This window comes from Hyperolius riggenbachi, chromosome 5, assembly GCF_040937935.1.
Source record: "Hyperolius riggenbachi isolate aHypRig1 chromosome 5, aHypRig1.pri, whole genome shotgun sequence".
In the NCBI taxonomy this organism is placed as follows: domain Eukaryota; kingdom Metazoa; phylum Chordata; class Amphibia; order Anura; family Hyperoliidae; genus Hyperolius; species Hyperolius riggenbachi.
This window is the reverse complement of record NC_090650.1, coordinates 350,200,686-350,222,933: the sequence shown is the minus strand read 5'-3', so window position 1 is coordinate 350,222,933 and position 22,248 is coordinate 350,200,686. Positions and strand designations below refer to the sequence as shown.

Sequence of the window (22,248 nt, the reverse complement as noted above, 5' to 3'; positions counted from 1 at the left end):
TTAACCCCTTGTCCCCCATGCAGGCTGGGATAGCCAGAATGCGGAGCACCGGCCGCGTGGGGCTCCGCACCCTGACTATACCAGCCCGCATGGTCCATGGATTGGGGGGTCTCGGAAGGGGAGGGGCAGCCAAGCTTTCCCCTCCCCCTCCGAGCCCTTGTCCAATCCAAGGACAAGGGGCTCTTCTCCACCTCCGATGGGCGGTGGAGGTGGAGGCCGCGATTTCCTGGGGGGGTTCATGGTGGAATCTGGGAGTCCCCTTTAAAAAGGGGTCCCCCAGATGCTCACCCCCCTCCCAGGAGAAATGAGTATAGAGGTACTTGTACCCCTTACCCATTTCCTTTAAGAGTTAAAAGTAAATAAACACACAAACACTTAGAAAAAGTATTTTAATTGAACAAAAAACATAACCACGAAAAAAGTCCTTTAATATTCTTAATTAATCATTAATACTTACCTGTCCCTTTAAATAAATGATCCCTCGCAATAGCCTCGGAAATGTTCTATCAGTTACAATGTAACAAAGTTATTACAATGTAACAACTTTGTTACATTGTAACTACGCCGCACTCGACGTCACTCGCCGCTCAGCCGCCGCATACGCGTCCGTGCTGCACGGACCCGACAGAGCTCTGAGCTATATAGCTCAGAGCTCTCTAAGCATCTTTGAATTTGGGCTCCAAGGAGCCCCATTGGTCCTTAGCAGACCAATGGGGTTCCTTCTGATTTGAAGTAACCCCATTGGTCTGCTAAGGACCAATGGGGCTCCTTGGAGCCCAAATACAAAGATGCTTAGAGAGCTCTGAGCTATATAGCTCAGAGCTCTGTCGGGTCCGTGCAGGACGCTAAGTCCCGCTGGCTCCGCTGCCCTCCCCGCCTCTCCCACATGTCACCCACATGTCACCCACATGTGGGTGACATGTGGGTGACAGATGTGGGCGGGGTGGACAGCGGGAGCTGCGGGGACTTAGCGTCCTGCACGGACGCGTAATTGCTGCGGCGGCTGAGCGGCGAGTGACGTCGGGTGCGGCGTAGTTACAATGTAACAAAGTTGTTACATTGTAATAACTTTGTTACATTGTAACTGATAGAACATTTCCGAGGCTATTGCGAGGGATCATTTATTTAAAGGGACAGGTAAGTATTAATGGTTAATTAAGAATATTAAAGGACTTTTTTCGTGGTTATGTTTTTTGTTCAATTAAAATACTTTTTCTAAGTGTTTGTGTGTTTATTTACTTTTAACTCTTAAAGGAAATGGGTAAGGGGTACAAGTACCTCTATACTCATTTCTCCTGGGAGGGGGGGTGGGCATCTGGGGGACCCCTTTTTAAAGGGGACTCCCAGATTCAACCATGAACCCCCCCCCCCCCCCAGGAAATCGCGGCCTCCACCTCCACCGCCCATCGGAGGTGGAGAAGAGCCCCTTGTCCTTGGATTGGACAAGGGCTCAGAGGGGGAGGGGAAAGCTTGGCTGCCCCTCCCCTTCCGAGACCCCCCAATCCATGGACCATGCGGGCTGGTATAGTCAGGGTGCGGAGCCCCACACGGCCGGTGCTCCGCATTCTGGCTATCCCAGCCTGCATGGGGGACAAGGGGTTAAAGAAGTCTGGGAGGGGGGACCCCACGTCGTTTTTTTTTATATTTCCCACACTCAGAACGAAGTAAGTAAAACTCTTCCCACTTGGGGGAATCTATGAAAATAATACACTATTGTTACCTGTGGAAAAAAAACGGACATTTTCCGCATTTAAAAGACATTTTTGCCCTTGAAACTTAAAAATCGATTTTCTCAAAAACTATAAGGTCTTTTTGAAAAAAACATTTTTTCCTCTTATTCCTCCTGATCTCCTTAATATATTCTCCAAATTTGAGGCTCTTAGCATTTAAGGGGGCTTTGCTATTAACCCTTAAAGTCGGCGGCTTTTTTATATTATACGGAGCGTTGCGGTTTAACGCGAAATTACGGTAGCGTTTAATGCAAAATTACGGCATGAACGAAACGCGAAATTACGCGTTGAAAATTACGCTTACGGTATTTACAATTACGATTTTAATGGCAATTACGCTACCGTAATTTCGCATCGTAATTGCAAATTTCGCATGCGTAATTATAGTAATGCGAAATTACGAAAATTTCGGCTCAACTCTAGCTGTCACATGCTGAGGGATTACAGACACGGCAGAGTTGTCTGCAGGAAGAAACAATCAGCCTGTCACTCTTCAGTGGATGATAGCTGCAGGGGGAAGAAGGTAAACACACAAATGATCTCTTGAGATTCAAATGTATTTTTTATGTGTGGTCATACTGTACATTAACCTACTTCCGGTTTTGGTGGCCATTTTGTTTGTTTATAAATATATATATATATATATACTGTACCTCCGAAACAGCGTCTGTCGCTGTCCCTGGGCTTCATCTCCTTTATGCAATAAAGAGCTTTAAATACATTTTCGTGGTGCTGCTGATGTACAGTTTTGGGTGCTGCTGGACTATAGCACTATATCAGCTTAGCACACGTCTACCCTCACTTGGGTGCCCATCAACTACGGCTAACGTGGGTGTCGCCATAGACTGCAATGCAAACTTGCAGGTAAAGCTTTGGGGTGGGGGGGGGAGGGTGCTGGCACTTGCCAATCCAATATCCACTGTCCCCTTACATTCCAATGGAATAATGCAAAAATATGGCTGCGCAAGCATTTTTCAAAAAACAGTTAACTGCAGTTCTCAAATGCTGCAAGAGACATCACTGCTGAAGCACGGTAATAGACTTGCATTGGACTGCTCAAATAAAACCTGTGAATGCAGCTACTTACGGCTGGCAGTGCTTATCTATAGTGAATATGTAATATGGCACCAGAGATGAGCATCTTGAGCGATAGCATGGTGCCATGTCTGTGATCTGACACTTCTCATTCTTACCATTTTGTTTTGGACCCTAGTCTCGTACCATGCCCAACAATCAGTACTGAGTGCTCACACAGGGCCCAACAATGACTAAGGCCTCCTTCTCGCCTGCTCACAGCTGGCACAAGCCTCACATTGAGGGTAGATTGGAGGTCTCCTACTGAGCAAGCAGCTCTTGTAGTGTTGCAGTAGAAGTAGACAAGGAAGAAATTATGCTGTCTGCTCCCTCCTCCACCCTGCTGATTTCCTGCAGAGTATTCAGGCAGCGTCGCCATCAACTACACAATGAAATGGGTTAATGCATGCCACTAAGTGGCGCTCAAAGCGCAAGTCTACAGTAGGTGCCCCAAGCCTAGAATTGGCCCCGCCCAAACTAACTGCCCAATGACTTAATAAATGCTCAATCAAAATGTATTATTACATCACATTCCATTGTCATTATTCTTGATCTGTCTCAGTTGGATAGCAGTGGATGGACAGTTTATTCCTTAAAGGACCACTATCGCGAAAAAAGTAGGCATTTAAAATCTGACAGAACCGACAGGTTTTGGGACAATCCATCTCCTCATAGGGTATTTCAAGGGTTTGCTTTGTTTTTAACAGCATTTTCTGAACAGCAGTTTAACTTCCAAAATAGCAAGATACCAGCCGGCCTCCCTAATCACTTGCACACTATTATGTCAGTTAGATTTTGCGTTCAGGAAATGCTGTTGAAAACAAAGAAAGCCCCATCTTAAAAAGATGGACTGGCCCAAAACATCATCTGTCACATTTTAACTGCCTACTTTTTTCGCGATAGTGGTCCTTTAAGGCAGGGGTCAGGGACCTTTTTTGGCTGAGAGAGCCATAAACGCCACATATTTTAATGCAATTCCGTGAGAGCCACACAATATGTTTCAAACTGGGACAGTAGGGCTCACGTCCCTGTTGCCATGGTGATGTGTATACAGCTGAGCCGCCAGGCAGCGGAAGTGTCAGACATGTCTTCAGCTTCTCTTGGGTTTCAGCAACATCAGCAATTTCCCCGAGAGCCAGACAGGAGAAATACAGACTAACAGCTTGTACAATATACTTTATAGGACGAGTCCCTGCACTTTGGCACAATAGGCTGCCTGTCAAGTGACAGGTAGCCTATTGGGCCAATCAAAGTTTGGGTATCTCGTTCTACAAAGTCACTGGGCCTGACAGGGTCCAGAGTGGGACAATTGGAGCAGCCGTTCGTCTTGGGGTAGTGCGAGTAAGCTAGTAGTGCATGCTACAGCAGTAGCGTGCACTACTTTTAAAATGTTACTTGCGCTGTGCTGCTTGAGCAGTGTAGCTTAGTGAATCAACCACTACTGATTTGTCTGTGTCTGCAAATATCAAAAGAGCCACATCTGGCTCCCGAGCCATAGGTTCCCTACCCCTGCCTTAAGGGCTTTGCCTCTGACACAGGTGACCAGGGTTCAAATCTGGGCTCTTACTGCTCAGTAATCCAGCACTTATTCAGTAGGAGACCTTAGGCTAGACTCCCTCACTACTACTGTCTTTAGAGCGCGCCCTAGTGGCTGCAGCTCAAAGGGCTTTGAGTCGATCAGGAGAAAAGCACAATATAAATGTTTTGTGTCTTGTCAGACAGTACTGTTGAGCATCCTTTACCATTTCATATTATCTCTTCTGTAAGGTTTTACACTTTCATAGTTTTCTTTTCATTTCATTGGAAGGTCTCTACTCCCCTCACCTCTCCTGCTCCCTCTATGCACCTATGCTTTTAGTTAATGTATTAAGTCACTCAGCTTCCGTTATACTCTGTACCCCGGTGACACACAAATCTACCTCTCTGCTCCTGATCGTGCTGCACTAACTTCTCATGTCATAACTGTCCAAATGCAGAAATCACCTTCTTCATGCCCTCTCGCTTTCTTACATTCTGTGCAGTTAGATTGTCATCTTTCCACCTCAGGATTTTGCTCCCCCACCTGACATACCACTTAACGTTAATAACACACCAATCACTAATGTCCTTTAAGCTCATTGCTTACATGTAACATTTGATTCTGCTCTCTCTTTCAAACCTTGATCACACTAAATGCACTTCCCACCTCTGTCATTATCCGCTAAAACACATCTTCCATATCTACTCCTTCTTAAGGTGCTTATACTTCCCATGATACACACCAATCACTAATGTCCTTTAAGCTCATTGCTTACATGTAACATTTGATTCTGCTCTCTCTTTCAAACCTTGATCACACTAAATGCACTTCCCACCTCTGTCATTATCCGCTAAAACACATCTTCCATATCTACTCCTTCTTAAGGTGCTTATACTTCCCATGATTTGCGACATGGATAGATGGCAGACATTGGTGCTGTAACATGGCCACCCCATTGTCATTTCCATCAATTTGCGGGTGAAATAGATTGAAAATTTAGTTCTGGCGTGTTTAAAAAAATCTTGCTTAAAAGGGCTTGGTCGGGGTTGCGGCGGTAGCAGCGTTTGATTTACTAATGAATGATGGGGCCCCTGGCAGGTTTCTCCCCATGTAAAATGTGTACATTCCCCCCCTCGGGCCTATGGTGAGTATTGACCCAGGAGCAGGTATATGACGCCAGCACATGTGGCGGGGTCACGGAGTACAGGTGTCCCCAGTGGTGATGGAGAAAGACAGGACACACGTGCTGCTGGACAGGTGAGCATCCAACACTCTGCACAGCAGGGAGGGTACATAATACATGGGGGGAGTCCTGGGTGAGGGGGGCTGGCAGACAGAGGAGGCTACACAGATTTCCAATAGATTTCATGCTGATACTCTGCAGCAGGCCGCAATAGCAGCATAGGGGGCGATATACAGGCTGGGAACGCGAAGAATCACTCGCGTTCCCATGCCTGTCGGCCGGTGACGGCGAAACCGGAAGTCGTCGCCGGCGGGTCCAGAAGCATCGGACCGGAGCTGCGAGGGAACCGATCGTCTGCAGGGGGCTGAGGGAAGCCCCAGGTAAGTTAATCTCATTTTTTTTTTTTGCCTTTAGGTTCACTTTAAAGGATACCTGAACTGACATGTGACATGATGCGATAGACATGTGTATGTACAGTGCCTAGCACACAAATAACTATGCCGTGTTCCTTTTTTTCTTTCTCTGCCTGAAAGAGTTAAATACTCAGTCCTGACTCAGTCCTGACTCAGACAGGAAGCGACTACAGTGTGACCCTCACTGATAAGACATTCCCCTTTTTTACCTCTTTTTTGCTCTCAGAAGCCATTTTCTGCTAGGAAAATTTTTTATAGTTGGAATTTCTTATCAGTGAGGGTCACACTGTATTCGCTTCCTGTCTGAGTCAGGACTGAGTCAGCCACTTGCATACCTGATATTTAACTCTTTCAGACAGAGAAAGAAAAAGAGGAACACAGCCTAGTTATTTGTGTGCTAGGCACTGTACATACACATGTCTATCTCATCATGTCACATGTCAGTTCGGGTATCCTTTAATAAACCTTAGGCCTGTTTGCCATTTTCTCCAAACCTACTAACCCACACATGTTGCTGTTACACTAACATACTGACATACATTCTATATTTCTAGCTGCTGCAGAATAATAGATGTGAAGCAGAAGAAGAGTGGCCATTGAGTTCTTGAGCAGAGAATAATGTACCCCTACCGACACCATGAATCCAGCTGATTGATCAGTCATTTTCCAAGCTGCATACATTTGCATACAATTTACATCAACATAGAATTATTAGCATCTCATTGACCATTCATCAAAAAACCATCAAACTGAATAGAAAAATTAGCCAATCCCATTTTGCACTCACATTAAAAAAAAAAGAAACAAAAAACTTTTTTCTGTACAACTAATCAATGTTATTGGATTTCTGTGAAATCAGATCTTTAGCTTGCAGTGCAGCTCATAATAGGTATGTTGGTCAGTTTGGGACAGTGCCTTCAGTTTGAGATCAATTTTAATTCAGGCTGACCTCAAGTCGACCCTAAGTTCCCATTCACTAATAAAGCTGGGACATGAACTTAATGCAAACTGAATACAATTTTTAATGAACATTTAATCTGCATAAGTGCATATCTGCAAGGGGCAAATTTTCAACCATACAGGTAGATAGATAGATATACAGATAGATAGATATTGTAGACATGCTTTATGTGTTTATGAGTGTGTCCACTTCCTAAATCCAGATATACAAGGAATACATTTCATGCCTGGTACTCTCAGCCATTAGAGAGTTAGGATGGATTTATATCCGCTTCTGCCACACAGCAAGGCTCCCGCATTTGTTTATGCCAAGTGCATGTGTATGCCTCTGGTATATAGTCCTTGCGTTTGGGAACAGAGTTCCTGCTTTGCATTCAGCAATGATTCTGCATTACTGATGTCATAGTACATTCCAGGAAACAGATGGTGGTAGTGCAGTGAGTGAGGGAGACCGTTAAGAGCCCGCTGTGTTGTAATGTGTCTGATCAGCAATGGACGTCTATTTGGCTGGAAGAAGCATTCATTTTGCCTCATGTTTATATAATTACAAACACAATGGTGATGAAACTTATGTAAGATTAAGAATTAAAAAAAACATGATTGCTTTTTATATACATCATATATCATGTATAAGACTTACTGTATTTGAATGTATCACTGTATTGCCAAAATAAATTCCTCATATTTCATAAAAGTTACTCCTACAGGCATGTACAAAGTATAGAGATACATACAAACTGTACAGATTGTGCAGGTCACATGGACAATAATCAGGTACAGAAATGGCAGCACGTTGCCGTCCTGTGCCCATTGCATACCCTATTAATTTTTTCAGCAGTTCAGCTTAAAGAGACACAGACCAGAGGAACTTACCTGGTGCTTCCTACAGCCCACTGTAGCCTGCGAGCTCCCTCTGGATCCCCTCCGTGGTCCTGCTGGCGGCTCGTTTAGGTGCACAACTCAAGCCGAAGTTCTGCGCAACTGCACATGCATGGCCCATCTGCGCACCCGGGTCGATCATGCACCTGTCACTATAAGCAATAACCCCGCATGCGCAGGACGCTTATGTTAACAGGTGTGCATGTGCAAAACTTTGGCAAATGGAGCCACCAACAGGACCACGGAGGGGAGCCAGAGGCTGCTGAGGAAGTTCACGACCACAGGTAAGTTCAGATTTCCATTTTATTGCTCTGCTCAGGGTCCCTTTAAAGAGGTACCATAATGACATATAGTAGGACCTAATATTCAGAATGCCCATTTTTACCTTAATTATCCGAGTTTCAGCATCAGAAACTGTTATGTGGAGGATCGAAGCAGGCCCTGTTGACCTAGTCACAGTTACTAGTCGTGGGCTTTCACTAGGTGTGGTGTCTAACTGGCCTTTGGTTGTCACCAGAGCACCCTGCAATGGTTGGTGGGATGTCACCCCTAGTGGGCAAAGGCCTACTTTGCGGCCTAATTGCCACCAGGTCACAACCCTGGAATTACCCCTCGGGTAACCGGAGAGAACGAAGACACTGCAATGTAGAGTTGTTCAGGCCAGAACTGTAAAACAAGTCTGCGTGAAAGCCGAGGTTTGGTAATGGCAGATACTAGCGGAGCAGAGTCAAGGTCACAGGCCAAAGGTCAGGGCAGGCGGATAGCTAGCAGAGTCAAAATCAGTAGCGAAAGGTCAAGACAGGCAGATAGCTAGCAAATTTGAGGTCACAAGTTGAAGGTCAAGGCAGGCGGATAGCGAGCAGAGTCAAAATCACAAGCCGAAGGTCAACCCTTGCCCCTGTGAGCAACTCACCTTAAGCCCCCTCATTGGCAACTAACCTTAAAACCCCGCTCCCATGGCTACCTATCCTTGATCCATGGTGTTACGGCTCATCCTATTTAAAAGGGCACCTGCTATAATAGAGGGTACCCTTTTAAACAGGAGGCTTCTTGCGCCAATTTCAACTGCTCCACTGGCAAGTTCTATTGAAGGAGACATGGCTTCCGACTGCTAAGTGCCCAAAGAGTCTGGAATTCCACATGATGGAAAAACCTAGCTCATGTTCATGGCATTTTAGAATCAAGGATACACTAAAATACAGTAGTTACCATCTTTCTTTAATTAGAATACAGTAAACCATTATGTGATCTTGGGGATGGGTGGTACAGCCAAGGGTTAAAACAAATCTTGGAGTTCTGATGTAAAATGCAGTACAGTAAACTGAACAACCAAAAATCCAAACAAAAGACAGCAAATATAAAGTGCACATAGTTACAAAAATTACCTCTCTTTTCTCGGTACTACTTAAACTAATATAGCCCTGCAGTGGATGTAAAGTAGAATAAATCTTTCTTAACTAGGCAAGAAAGAGCGGATGCGATTTAGCAATAAGTGCTTTCCAGCTAGAACTCAAATGACCTAAAGTAAAAGGAATATAAATCTACACTTGCTTCTAAAATATCATGACCTTGCTTTATAGTTCAATGCAGTAAGTCAGAGTTACCGTGCAAGGTATTTATCACTGAGTCCCACAGAGGAGCATGAAAAGGTCTGAGGGATTTAAAAGTGCAGCTTCCAAAAAAATACAAGGTAAAGTTGGCAATATGATCACGGAATCGCTTTCATTGGCTATGTAAAAACACTGATGCACAGTGGCGTAGCAAGTGGGGGTGCAGAGGTTGCAGCCGCAATGGGGGCCCTGGGCCAGAGGGGCCCCATGGGGTCCCACCCTCAACCACAGCATTAGCTTTTTACTGGTCCTGTGTTGATGCTATTGACTTCTGTAGATGCTTTGAATAGTAGTGATCATTAACACACTGTTCCCCATCCACTTCTTAAACCTTTGTGTAGCTGATAACATGCAATGTTGCTATGCGGAGGGGAGATGGTGGGACAATGAGTGGCGTGTGACGTCACCTGGTGGGCGGAGAAGTGACGAGAACAATGAGATCGGCGGGAGGGATCAGTGTCACTGGGATTGGGTAGATTCATCCAGCAGATCGCTCGAGGACTGTGCGTCAGGGACGTCGGGTGCAGTACACACGCCTGATTGTCGGCTACCTCAGCTGACTTAAGTCAAGTATGTGTACAGTGGTTAAACAGAAACCGTGACAAAGAATTGAACTTCATCCCAATCAGTAGTAGATACGCCCTTTTACATGAGAAATCTATTCCTTTTCCCAAACAGATCATCAGGGGGCTCTGTATGGCTATTGTGGTGAAACCCCTCCCACAGGAAACTGTGAGGACCATGGCCCTGGCAGTTTCCTGTCTGTGAACCTCATTGCATTGTGGGAAATAGCTGTGTATAGCTGTTTCCAACTGCCAAAAAAGTAAGCAGAAGCTAGTCCACTGACATCACCTGCCAGCAGTAAAAATGTCATCATGTGATAAATGTCAGAATGTAAATCAGGGAGAGGAGAGATTTTACAACGGGCAAACACTGACTAAATCATTTATACATAATTATTGTAAAAATGAAGCACTTTTTTATTACATTATTTTGAGTAGAGTTCCTCTTTAACTCTCACTGATAAGTATTTATAGTATTTATAGGTCACAAAATCCTGTGTGGCTGAGAAAAAAATATTGTGAAAGCAGGGAACAAATAAAAAAAGTACGGTTGTTCCAGATTTATTTGTATGGGAACTAGTACACTGGAAACACTGTATTATCATTGAGCTGAGGAAGTCAAAACTTTAACCTTTCAAATAAACTGAACTGGCTGAACCACCAATAGTAACTGAGTAATATAATTTTTGAACACTGAAGTCAAAGTAAAATACAAACAATTAACCACTTAAGGACCAGGCTCTTTTTTTCCTGATCTGTGCTGCGTGGGCTCTCCAGCCCACAGCACAGATCAGGTTTGCAGCATGGCGATCAGACTCCACCCCCCCTTTTTCCCCACTAGGGGGATGTCCTGCTGGGGGGGGGGGGTGTCTGATCGCCGCCCGCCATCTGTGATTTGCAGGGGGGCTCCTCAAAGCCCCCCTCCACAGCGGTTTCCGCCCTCTCTGCCCTTCCCTCCCTCTCCTTTACACTGTGGGCAGCACAGGACGGCGATCCGTCCTGCACCGCCTAGGATAGGCGGCAGCCTAACAGATGCCAGCGATCCCCGGCCAATCAGAGGCCGGGGATCGCCGATATCCTTTACGGCACTGCTGCGCAGCAGCACCGTATGATGTAAACAGCGGGGATTACTTCCCCGCGTGTTTACATTTAGCCTGCGAGCCGCGATCGGAGGCTCGAAGGCTGTTCACGGAGACACCCTCCGTGAATTGGCATGGAGCGGCCATTTCCATGGTAACACCACTTCGACCTGCCGACGCCTATCGGCGTTAGGCGGTTGTTAAGTGGTTAATATTGTCTACAACACACAACAAAGATCTCCCCTCACACAATCAATGTGATGCGGGGGATGACCAATCAAAACTGCCCCACCCTATAAATAATCTCTGGTGACTGTACAAGCCCCTCGTTTTGGATTAGTATGATCAAAAATGGAATAAGAGTTGTGATATAGGAGAAAAACCCTCACCAAAGTGTGGGTGCCTAATTAATAACGGCTGATTAAATATTCTCATAAAAATTAAATAACCAAAACAATTTATGAGAGTAAATGATGATGAAGGTATGCAGATAATTTATGAACACAATGTGTTACTATGGTAGGAAGTATACATACCCAGGTCAGAGATGGATAGTGCACTCACTAGTAAGGGTGAGAGGAGACAGGCAAAATGCTCCACGTGTGGCATGGTCCCATGTGACCACTTGTGACCAACCTTGATGTATATAGCATGCATACAATGCTGGCATAAATCAAGCATAAATACTGTAGGGACACTGTAGAATGCAGAATGATGAACACTAAGTATCTAATTAAAATTGGAACAAGACGGGTGGTGGTGCCAATAGTGCAAAGCGCTCACTTCCTCAGAGACCCACCAAGACCAACAAAGCCAAATCAGCTCAAAATCTGATTGGGAAGAGAAAACTGCTCATAAAAATCATTATCAGGTCTGAGCAGTAACTAGGGTCACACAGCTCTACATGAGTCTAAACAAGAGATGTAGAAGTAACTGTTTGTCTGGCCGTATTGTTCACTGGGATGTTTTCCTTCCCCAGTCTATGAGCTGCTTCGGCTTTATTGGACTTGTTGGGCCTCTGATGAAGTGACAATTTTAGGCCACTAAACATGCATCATGCACAGCCAATAATCATAATCATGTTCCAGTTTCAGTAAGACATTAAGCATACATCATTCTGTATTGCACATAAGTGTGTGATGTGTACCAGTATCCTATATCCATTTTCCATGATGTTTTAGGGAGTCATGAAACACTCACGGGAGAAGCCATGCTTGATTTAATGGGGCAGCAAAAGTATTTCACTCCCATGAAATATACAATCTATAATTTAATGTTTCTCGCTATGTTTTCTACTCTGACTGAATCAATTGCTGTGACTATCAATGCGATGTAATTTATTTTACACCTTTTTAGCTTCTTATGTATGTATTTGTGTACATTCTAGCCAGGGTTGTCCATTACTACTGTACATTGTTTACACAACCCCTATAAACCCCATCCCTAGGTCCAGGGCATATTATGCTGGTGCCGCACCATTTCAGTCCAACCCCGGTTATGTCCTGTGAACACATGTCCACTGCGAACCTTTAAGAGAATCTGAAGTGAAAATAAACGTATTAAATAATGATTTGTATGTGTAGTACAGCTAAGAAATAGAAGATTAGCAGCGCAGATATGAGTGTCAAATTGTTTCCAGTACAGGAAGAGTTAAGAAACTTCAGCTGTTATCTATGCAAAACAGCTTCTCTGAGATGTCCGACTAAGTTTGATTGGATACAGTGCTGTTTTCTGAAGCACTTATCTCAACCTGTCTCTCACTGTTTCTTGTTTGTTTAAGGTTTTACTGCAGGAAAGTTCAAAGGCTCATTAGCTATGCTCTGTTGCATAGTTTAAAATACAGGGTGCAGTTTGTAAACTGCAAATATTAGAGAGTGATGCAATTTTATTTAAAAAAAGAAAAAGAAACTATATAGCTGAAAGTAAAAATATGAGACTCTTTTCTTTGCTACTAATGTTCTATTATTTATCCGTACTACACATACAATTCATTATATCATAAGTTTTCTTTTTGCTTCCGTGTCACTTTAACCACTTCAGCCCGCGAGTTGTTTTCACCTTATGGAAGAGAGGAATTTTCACATTTCAGCACTTCTCCCTTTCATTCCCCAATAACTTTATCACTACTAATCACAATGATTCCATTGATCTATACTTTTTTTTTTTGCCTCCAGTTAGGCTTTCTTTGGGTGGTACATTATGCTAAGAATTATTTTATTCTTAAAGGGAAGGTTCAGAGTGAGGGGAAAAAAATCAAAATCAAAATCCACTTACCTGGGGCTTCCTCCAGCCCGTGGCAGGCAGGATGTGCCCTCGGCGCCACTACGCAGGCTCCCGGTGGCCGACCTGACCTCGCCAGGCCGGCGGCCAGGTCGGGCTTCTTCTGTGCTCCAATCTGTGTTTCACGCGGGCGCGATGATGTCATCGGACGTCCTCCGGGCTGTACTGCTCAGGCTCAGAACTACTGAGCCTGCGCAGTACAGCCCGGAGGACGTCCGATGACGTCATCGCGCCCGCGTGAAACGCAGATTGGAGCGCAGCGCCTGGCCAGGTCGGGTTGGCCACCAGGAGCCTGCAGAGCGGCGTCGAGGGCACATCCTGCCTGCCACGGGCTGGAAGAAGCCCCAGGTAAGTAGATTTTGATTTTTTTCCCTCACCCTGAACCTTCCCTTTAGGCTTCTTGCACACCAAGACGTTGTGTTAGGTGCCACGTTAAGGTCGCATAACGTGCACCTAACACAACGTATGGTGCTGCAAAAGCCGACGGTAGAGTGAGCCGCGTTCGGCGGCTCGATTCCTATAATGTCTCCCAGAGTGGCGCTGATTGGCCAGCGGGACCACGTGATGCGGAGCGAGACACTCCGCATCACGTGGTCCCGCCGGCCAATCAGCTGCCGCCAGTGCAGTGAATATTAAGTAGCCATGTGCGCGGCTACTGTAGCTGGCTCTCCCCGCCTCCTCTCCGCCCCACACTGCGCATGTGCAAACAGTCTAACGCGGCTATAGCCGCTCCAACGCCGTAGCATGCTGCACTTTGCACCGAACGTGCAGCATTACATGTAACGCAACGTGGGCTGTGTGAACAGCCCACTTGTGTTACATTGCTGTGCGTTGGGGGAGCGTTACAGGCGCACTAACGTGCGCCTGTAATGTCTTGGTGTGTAAGCAGCCTTAAAGCATTTTAATGGGAACAATAAGAAAAAATGGAAAAAAATCAGTATTTCTCAGTTTTTTTTTTGCCATTATAGTTTTGAAATAAAATATAAAACTGTGGATAACATCCATGCATTATATTTGACCATTTGTTCAGGTTATTGCAACATTTAAATGATATCCCTAGTGCAATGTATGGTGACAATATTTTATATGGAAATAAAGGTGCATTTTTTTCAGTTTTACATCCATCACTAATTACAAGCCCATAATTTAACAGTAATATACCCTCTTGACATACATATTAAAACATTTTTAGTCCCTAATGTCTGTAGGTGTAATTTTACTATTTGGCCACAAGATGTCCTCACGCATTATTTTCTATTGCATATCATAAGTACGCAAATAGGAAGTAATGCGTAGCTGTGTTACTTCGGAAGTGACACAGGCATCTCATCGATACCAGCAATCATGGAGACCTAGAGGGGAGATAAATGAATGGGAACAAAATTTGCATACATTAATCTAACGATCGGGTGTGGGAGCAGCAGGAATGAGCGAGCGGGAGGGAGTGCGGCGGCACAATCAGTACTAAATCTGAGAATGATCACTGTTTTTAAATTAAACAGTGATCATTCTCACCGCACAAATATGGATTGGCTCAGGGGGCTTCCGCCCCGCAAACTGCATGGACGAAAGTCTCACGTCCCTTCGGCTAGAGCAGCACCAGCCACGGATGTGAGACTCACGTCCGTGCAGCTGAAAAGGTTAAACATCTGCAGGATCGAATAATACGCTGAATATTTGCTCCATCTTTCCTGTATAGCTGTCACATATTCTTCTTTACTAAGACTGAAAATATGCCGACAAACCCTCATTAATACTGTATAACAGTCAAGAGATTTAATAACCAAGCCCATTTATTTCAAAGAAAAACTAACTTTAATTGAAAACCTACATTGAAATATAACCCTGTCTGTAAATAAGATAATACATTTGAAATAAAAGTTAATCGGTATTTGAACGGAACACTTAAAAGTTCTAATCTGAAAATCTTTCAGGTGGTTGCAGCAATTAACATTACTAACTGCGGATAGAGCAGAAATTATGGCACTGCAATAGGTAAGCTAGTACTGAGGATAGGAAGGTCAGAGGAGATAACAGTTAGGGGGCGTGATAATTTACACACGCACACGAAATTAAACTTGCCCCAGGTGGCCATCAAGGACCTTCTGAAAGTGAAAATCTTGCATATGTACAGGGGAACCACAATGTTGCATAAGGATCCAGCATGCCAGATCTTTGGCAATGTCCAACTCTCAAGCGCATTGTTCTACTGACCCTGCCTGCCCTGCTGCTGACAAGTTGCTATCTTGGAGTGAGCATTCGCTTCTTGCGTTTTGCATTTTTGATTCTGTGGCAACTGCAGGTGATTTCACTGGTGGTGGGAGCACTGGGGTCCTTCTGCATTGCCCTTTTGGTGTTGCATGGGGAGTGGGGGTCCCGGATAGTGGCAGAGCCCGGGGTCCCCGCTTCTCATGTGCCTCAGTGTTTTGCGATCTTTAAATCTTACTTTTGGAGCTCCTAGTGACAGGTAGTGTAGGAATGGGGGCTTGGAGAGGGATATCTGCACGCAGTGCCCCCTGCTGGTCACATATTCTATGTTTGCATGTGACTGAGCTCTCTCTTCTATCTATGGCCGTCCATTTCAGCTCTTGTAGATTACGTACTGCAGATACAGGTGCATGTATTTGCATATTTTTATTGACTGACAGGCTGTCTGTGGACTAATGTAAATGGCAAGTTGCTGTCTGGGAGTGAGCATTCGCTTGTTGTGTTTTGCATTTTTGCTTCTGTGGCAGCTGCAGGTGATTTCCCTGGTGGTGGGAGCACTGGGGTCCACCTGCACTGTCCTTTTGGTGTTGCGTGTGGAGTGGGGGTCCTGGCGCAGTGGCAGAGCCCGAGGCCCCTCACATCTCATGTGCCCTAGTGTTTTGTGACTTTACGTCTACACAGAACTCTGATCTAAACTATTGATGGAGGGATTGAGTCCTCATTCCAGGAGGCGACAGTCCTCATAGAGTTGGGTAGGTTATAACAGAGATGTCGGTTGTGGAGATGGGTGTAAACCAGTCTCACTGGTAGGTCATTTGAAAGTAAAGCTGAACATACACTAGCAAAATGCAGTAATTGATTACATCTGATTCTGATCGCTTACCACTTTGCCACAGAGATCCCCTACCCCCATATTAGATGAGATCTTGGTGGGGCCCAGTGTAATATGCCTCTTTCTGCTCCAGCTTCAGGCTTTACCCTTCTCACTACACTACAAAGCCAGGGAACCTAACTCTCATATTACTAATGCCTGAGGTACCCCCAACAACCACCCCCGTCACTGTGTTCAGCCCCCACTTGGTCTCCCAAAACATGGCCTTTCCCGATTAATTGTTCAATCAAAATAATGATTGAAAGTTGATCAAGGGGTCTTCTTTTTTAATTTTTGTTCATCACTTTTTAAAAAAACTATACTCTAACTTCTAAGGGATAGAGTAATGCTGCATCCACAAAGTGAACGTCTGTCACCAAAAGAAATCTACTGTGATCATTTCTGGTGACAGTTTAGCCAGTGAGCAAACTTGCTGTCAGGCTACCCTTTCTCTGCAGAACGTTTGTTTACTGTGTGTTCCAAAGCCAGTAAAGACAATACCTGATCTCCCAGAATGCTCAGGGAGAATTCCACATAGCTAAACTGCCTAGGCTGTGACATCACTGGGAGGGCACGGCTACATACATATATATTTTATATATATTTTATATATATATATATATATATATATATATATATATATATATATATATATATATATATATAGTATATATAAAGTCATTGATGCTGAAACCAACATAATTAATGTAAAAGTGGGTATCCTGAATAATTTACTACATCATTATATGTCGCTACAGGGCCTCTTTAGCATGAAAAGTATGCAGAACTGGGACAGGAGAGGCCCCGATGGGATGATGAGAATCAGATATTAACCTTGATGACATTGCTGGCACTGTAGATGTGTCTATGCCCTGCAGCTGCATGTTCTTTCATTGTCCTCTCTGAGGTCCATCCCTAGCAAAGGTGAGCCACCTTCCAACCTGAGCCTTAGTTCTTTGATATTTGGCCTTGAGGCCATACTTATGAATGAAGCTGTATGAGCCACTATGGATACGGTGCAAAGAAGACAGCGTAGTAGTCTACACTACATAGGGATAATAGGGAACACGTTGCCAGCAGGGGAATCAGTATGGCTTAATGGTGCTAGCTACGGATTGTAGAGGGTAATATACCTGCACAGCAACATTCACCCTGTGCTCTCCCCCACACACTCCAGTTCAGCTGCTGGATTCAGTACAGATGTCTGGTAGCTACAGGAAGGAGACTAAATGGAAATTGAAAAAGATGCATATAGGATGCTGCCCCCCCCCCCCCCCACACACACACACACATGCCAACCATGGCACTGGCCAGAAATTGCCTAATGATAAGCATGGCTCTGGAGCTACAGTGCAGCATTCGCTTAGAACACCCAATCAGGTGGCAGTTTTTACTGAAAAAAGGCATCTAGCTGGTTGCTTTTAACAGCTCTACTTGTGGTCCTTGTTTTTGCTTCATCCCGAGGATGATAAATCAGCCCAATGAGCACTCCATTAGAATGATGGGCCAATCAATGGCCATGCTTGTTCGCCGTCAGTAGTAAGTGCTCTGTGGGATTACCGGACAGGAAGTCAAATGCGTGTTTGGGAATGTTTATTCTTAAAGTATCTCGTACATTTCAATCATGTCTGGATCCAGTCATCTCCCAGGGAACCAACTTAACTATGAATATTGGGAAAGGTGCTGGTTTTAAAACCCTTGTATTTAAAAAAACAACTGTCATTGAAGTTCAGTGTGCTTTTAAAGTGGACCTGTACACTTGCATGGGACAGAAGGAAAACATATAGAAATGCACCCTGTATGTATTTAGAGTTAAGCCAGTCTAATTCCCGCTCATCTGTGACTAATCACAAGTTGTAATTTGACCTCTCCCCTGGGTCAGCTGACTGCCACGCCAGATAAGCTCATTAGAAAGCACTGGAAGTTAACAATATGTCTGCTTCTATGAAAGCAGGAAGTAGTAACAGTGCAGATTTATTGCAGGTTTTGTATCAGCTGTAATAAAGAAATGTTTTTCTTTAAAGGTTTTTATGCTGTTGCATATTTTTTAACGCAACGAGGAATTTCTGAGTTCAGGTCCGCTATAAGCGTAGAGAGAAGATTTATTACCGCTTAATGAAAGATAATTAAGTTTGTGATGCGGCTGTAATACTTTAGTGCCCCTCTGAGAATATTCTGGGTAACAGACAAAATAAAGCTAAGTAAGAGGGTATTGTACACAATATGCCACAACATTATGCCTGCATTAACAACTGGGAGCCTTTACACTGACACAAGCTGAAACAGGTTACTCATCCCCCATCTCTTTTAGTTAAATGAACAATAACACAATTGTAAAGCAATTTCAGGACTATTCCAGTGCCGCCTGCGAACAATGTAGCCGGGAAGAGCGGCACGAAAAAAATGACATCTCTCTTTTGTCAGGCTTATGCAAACTAGGTGGTTGACATAGAGAAAATGATACAATACTATCACCAAAGTGACAGCTCCTTCCCAGGCAACTGCATCCCTCTGCTCACACAAAGGAAGATGTACACTTGTATGTGTTAAACCACAAAGGAAGACAAATCTTTTAACACAGAGCCATTAGACTGGGAGTAACTGGAATGCAGACTGCATAATAGACTCGATCAGATAGTAGGAGGTACAAAAATACACAGTAGCCCATAATGTCATAGGCACAATTGATTATTCACCATGTCTATCTGTATTGGATATCAACATAGCACTTACAAGAGAAAGCAATGCAGCATCATTTCTATCATTTTCCCAGGCACAGACTGGCAGCAATAGCCCCTAATCACATGGTCGTTTAGACAAGTGCCAAACCACCTAGTGCCACTTTCACAAGCACTCCAGTCAGGGACGGATGAGGGGGGGGGGGGGGGCAGGCAAGTCTCTTGCCCCAGGTGCAGTTTGTTGAATTCTTAAAAAGGTGGCAAAATTTAGATTGGTAATGGCAGTTTAGGCACCAAAACCTGATCTTCCTTGCCCCGGGTGCAACTTGGTCTAGATCCGTCCCTGACTCCAGTGCCCAGATAAAGACATGGCATATGGGCACAGCTGATCTTACTGCCATGAAATCTTCTGTATATAATAAGTTATACAATGAGTAATAATGCACAGGTAGGACAGTGAAAGAGCAAACAATCAATACTCAGTATTCAGAGCCATTTTACAAGACAAAGCCACAGGCAGACAAACTGATATATCCCAATACAAGTTCCCTGATCATATAAAAGTGCCAGAAAGGTTTTGACTCACCATCTGTAAGGTGCAGATGAAGATCAGCGTGCAGCGTCCTGTGCAGCAGCCCATGGTGTGATGAGAGCAGCCCTGTGGATGTCCTGCACAATCAGGCAGACACGATCTCAAGTGCTGCTGGACAGCTCCTTAGGCGTAGCTGCACTTTCTTAGGGCTGCTGTGAGATTCAGCACCTGCAGAGAGAGATAGATCCCAGCGTGTGTATCTCCAAGGCTTCATTCAGCAGAGCGGCAATCCTGCTTCCAAATCCCCAAAGCGACGCACTGATCCCAAATAGCGATCAAAAATCCCAAACACGGACCAAGGAAAAGCACAGACATCCACTGTTCAGACCTCTCCTTCCTTTCTTCTCGTTTACGGTAGACTTTTCATGGCTGAGAGCCCTGCGATTGGGGAGTCTATCTGCTGCCATCTGCTGTGCATGAAATGTCTGACATGCACAGGTTTAATATACTTCCAAGAAACAGTTCTCAATCCTTTGGATGGGGCTGTTAGCTACACACAGATTCAAGATTGCTGTTGCCGAGGCAGTAAAGTGGCCATCTACTTATCAAAGTGTATTCTTTGAATAAATACAAAACAACGGACATCCGAGGTGAAAATTAACTGATGAGAAAAACAATTGTACCTATCCTCCTTCCAGAGGCCCCAGAAAAAAGATTTTATACATACCTGGGGCTTCCTCCAGCCCCATACGCACGGATCACTCCCACGCCGGCATCCTCCGCTTCCTGTATCCGGCGGTACCGAGTCCCGTAGTTTCGGCCAGTCGGCGGCAGGCAGCACGCGGCCAATGGTCCGCATCACAGGGGCACCCGGCATACCTTTACGCGTGTGGCTGCATACTGCGCAGCTGCACGCATAAGGGTATGGAGGGAGCCCCTGCTCATGCGGACAATTGGACACGTCCGCCGGAAGTGACGGGACCCGGTACCGGCGGATCCAGGAAGCGGAGGATGGCGGCGTGGGAGCGATGCAGGCTTATGGGGCTGGAAGAAGCCCCAGGTATGTATAAAATCTTTTTTCTTTTTATTAGTATAACGTCTCTGGTTCCCTTCAAAATGACTTTTTTTTTTAGATATCTCACAGTTTGATTTTATATTTAAAGGGACTCCGAGCTCATAAAAAAAATGAAAGTTGTACTCACCTGGGGCTTTCTCCAGCCCAGTGCTGGTCGGGAGGTCCCACGACGGCATCCTGGCTCTTCTCCTTCTCCCCGCTCCGGAATGGTTGACAGGCCGCAGCCCGGGCGACACTCAGCCGAGTGTCGGGCTGCTCCTTCCGCGTATGACGCGGATTACGTCACACGCCGGCCGCCTCGCATCATCACGGCGGCCGGCGTGGCAGTACAGCGCATGCGCGCTTTAATCGCGCATACGCAGTATTTTCACGCCGGCCGCCGTGATGATGCGAGGCGGCCGGCGTGTGACGTAATCCGCGTCATATGCGGAAGGAGCAGCCCGACACTCGGGCGAGTGTCGCCCGGGCTGCGGCCTGTCAGCCATTCCGGAGCGGGGAGAAGGAGAAGAGCCAGGACGCCGTCGTGGGACCTCCCGACCAGCACTGGGCTGGAGAAAGCCCCAGGTGAGTACAACTTTCATTTTTTTTATGAGCTCGGAGTCACTTTAAGGCTAGTTACACACCAGAACGTTGTGTTTAGGGGACGTTATAGGGCACATAACATGCCCCTAACGCAACGCCTGGTGCTCTCTGGTGTGAACGTCGGAGTGAGCCGCGTTGTGCAGCTCACTCTGGCGTCCATGATGCCGTGATGCGTACTCTTGGACGCATGCGGCATCACGTGGTCCCGCCCGGCCAATCACCGCACAGAGCGGCCGCTCCAGGAAGTAAACACTGCACGTCACTGAGTGCAGTGAATATTAATTAGCCATGTGCCCGGCCGCTCTCCCCTCCTCCCCAACATGACTGAGCATGTGCAAACAGTCTAACGCGGCTTAGCCACGTAGAACGCACAGCATGCAGCACTTTGCTGCGTTACAATGTAATGCAACGTGGGCAGTGTGAACAGCCCACTGTGTTACATTGCTGTGCGTTGGGGGAGCGTTACAGGCTGCACTAACGTGCACCTGTAACGTCCCTGTGTGGAAGCAGCCTAAATCTAGTTTTTAGGTTTTTACTGTTTCATTGTCACTGCTCAATGACACCAGGGCCGGTTTAAGGGGCCCTGCATACTAGGGGCAAACTGCAGGGTTGGGGCCCCCCTGCGCAGTCCTCCCCCCCTGGGATTACCCCTCTGCTTCCCGGAGCCCTGGAAGTATCAGTCCCAGCGGGTGAGCGGGCGGGCAGCAGCTGCACTTTGAGGCACGCTGTCTCTCTCTCTCTCACTCTATGACCCGACACGTCATGTGTAAACACGTGCCGCATCATAGAGTGAGAGAGACACAGCATGCCTCAAAGTGCAGCCGCTGCCCGCCCACTCACACGCCGGGACTGAGGTGATTATTGCTACTAATATACTTTCAGGGCCCCGGGGACCAGTGCGAGCGGGGGGATGGGGGGGATCAGGCAGCCAGGGTCGGCGCTGCCGGGCCTCAGCAGAGGTCGGGGCCCTGGGGCAGTTGCCCCCTTTGCCTCTATGGTAACGCTGGCCCTG

General features: G+C 45.8%; 1 protein-coding gene across 1 annotated transcript in view; it reads right to left on the bottom strand.

The window, feature by feature from the left end:
• The window catches only part of NKAIN3 (sodium/potassium transporting ATPase interacting 3), a 736,848-nt gene extending 716,821 nt beyond the window's left edge, over nt 1–20,027 (bottom strand). The window contains exon 1 of the mRNA XM_068237437.1: nt 19,634–20,027. Within this exon, the coding sequence (XP_068093538.1) occupies nt 19,634–19,687 (54 nt within the window). The 5' untranslated portion in view covers nt 19,688–20,027. The remainder of the gene's footprint in view (nt 1–19,633) is intronic.
• Between the last annotated feature and the right edge of the window lie 2,221 nt (nt 20,028–22,248).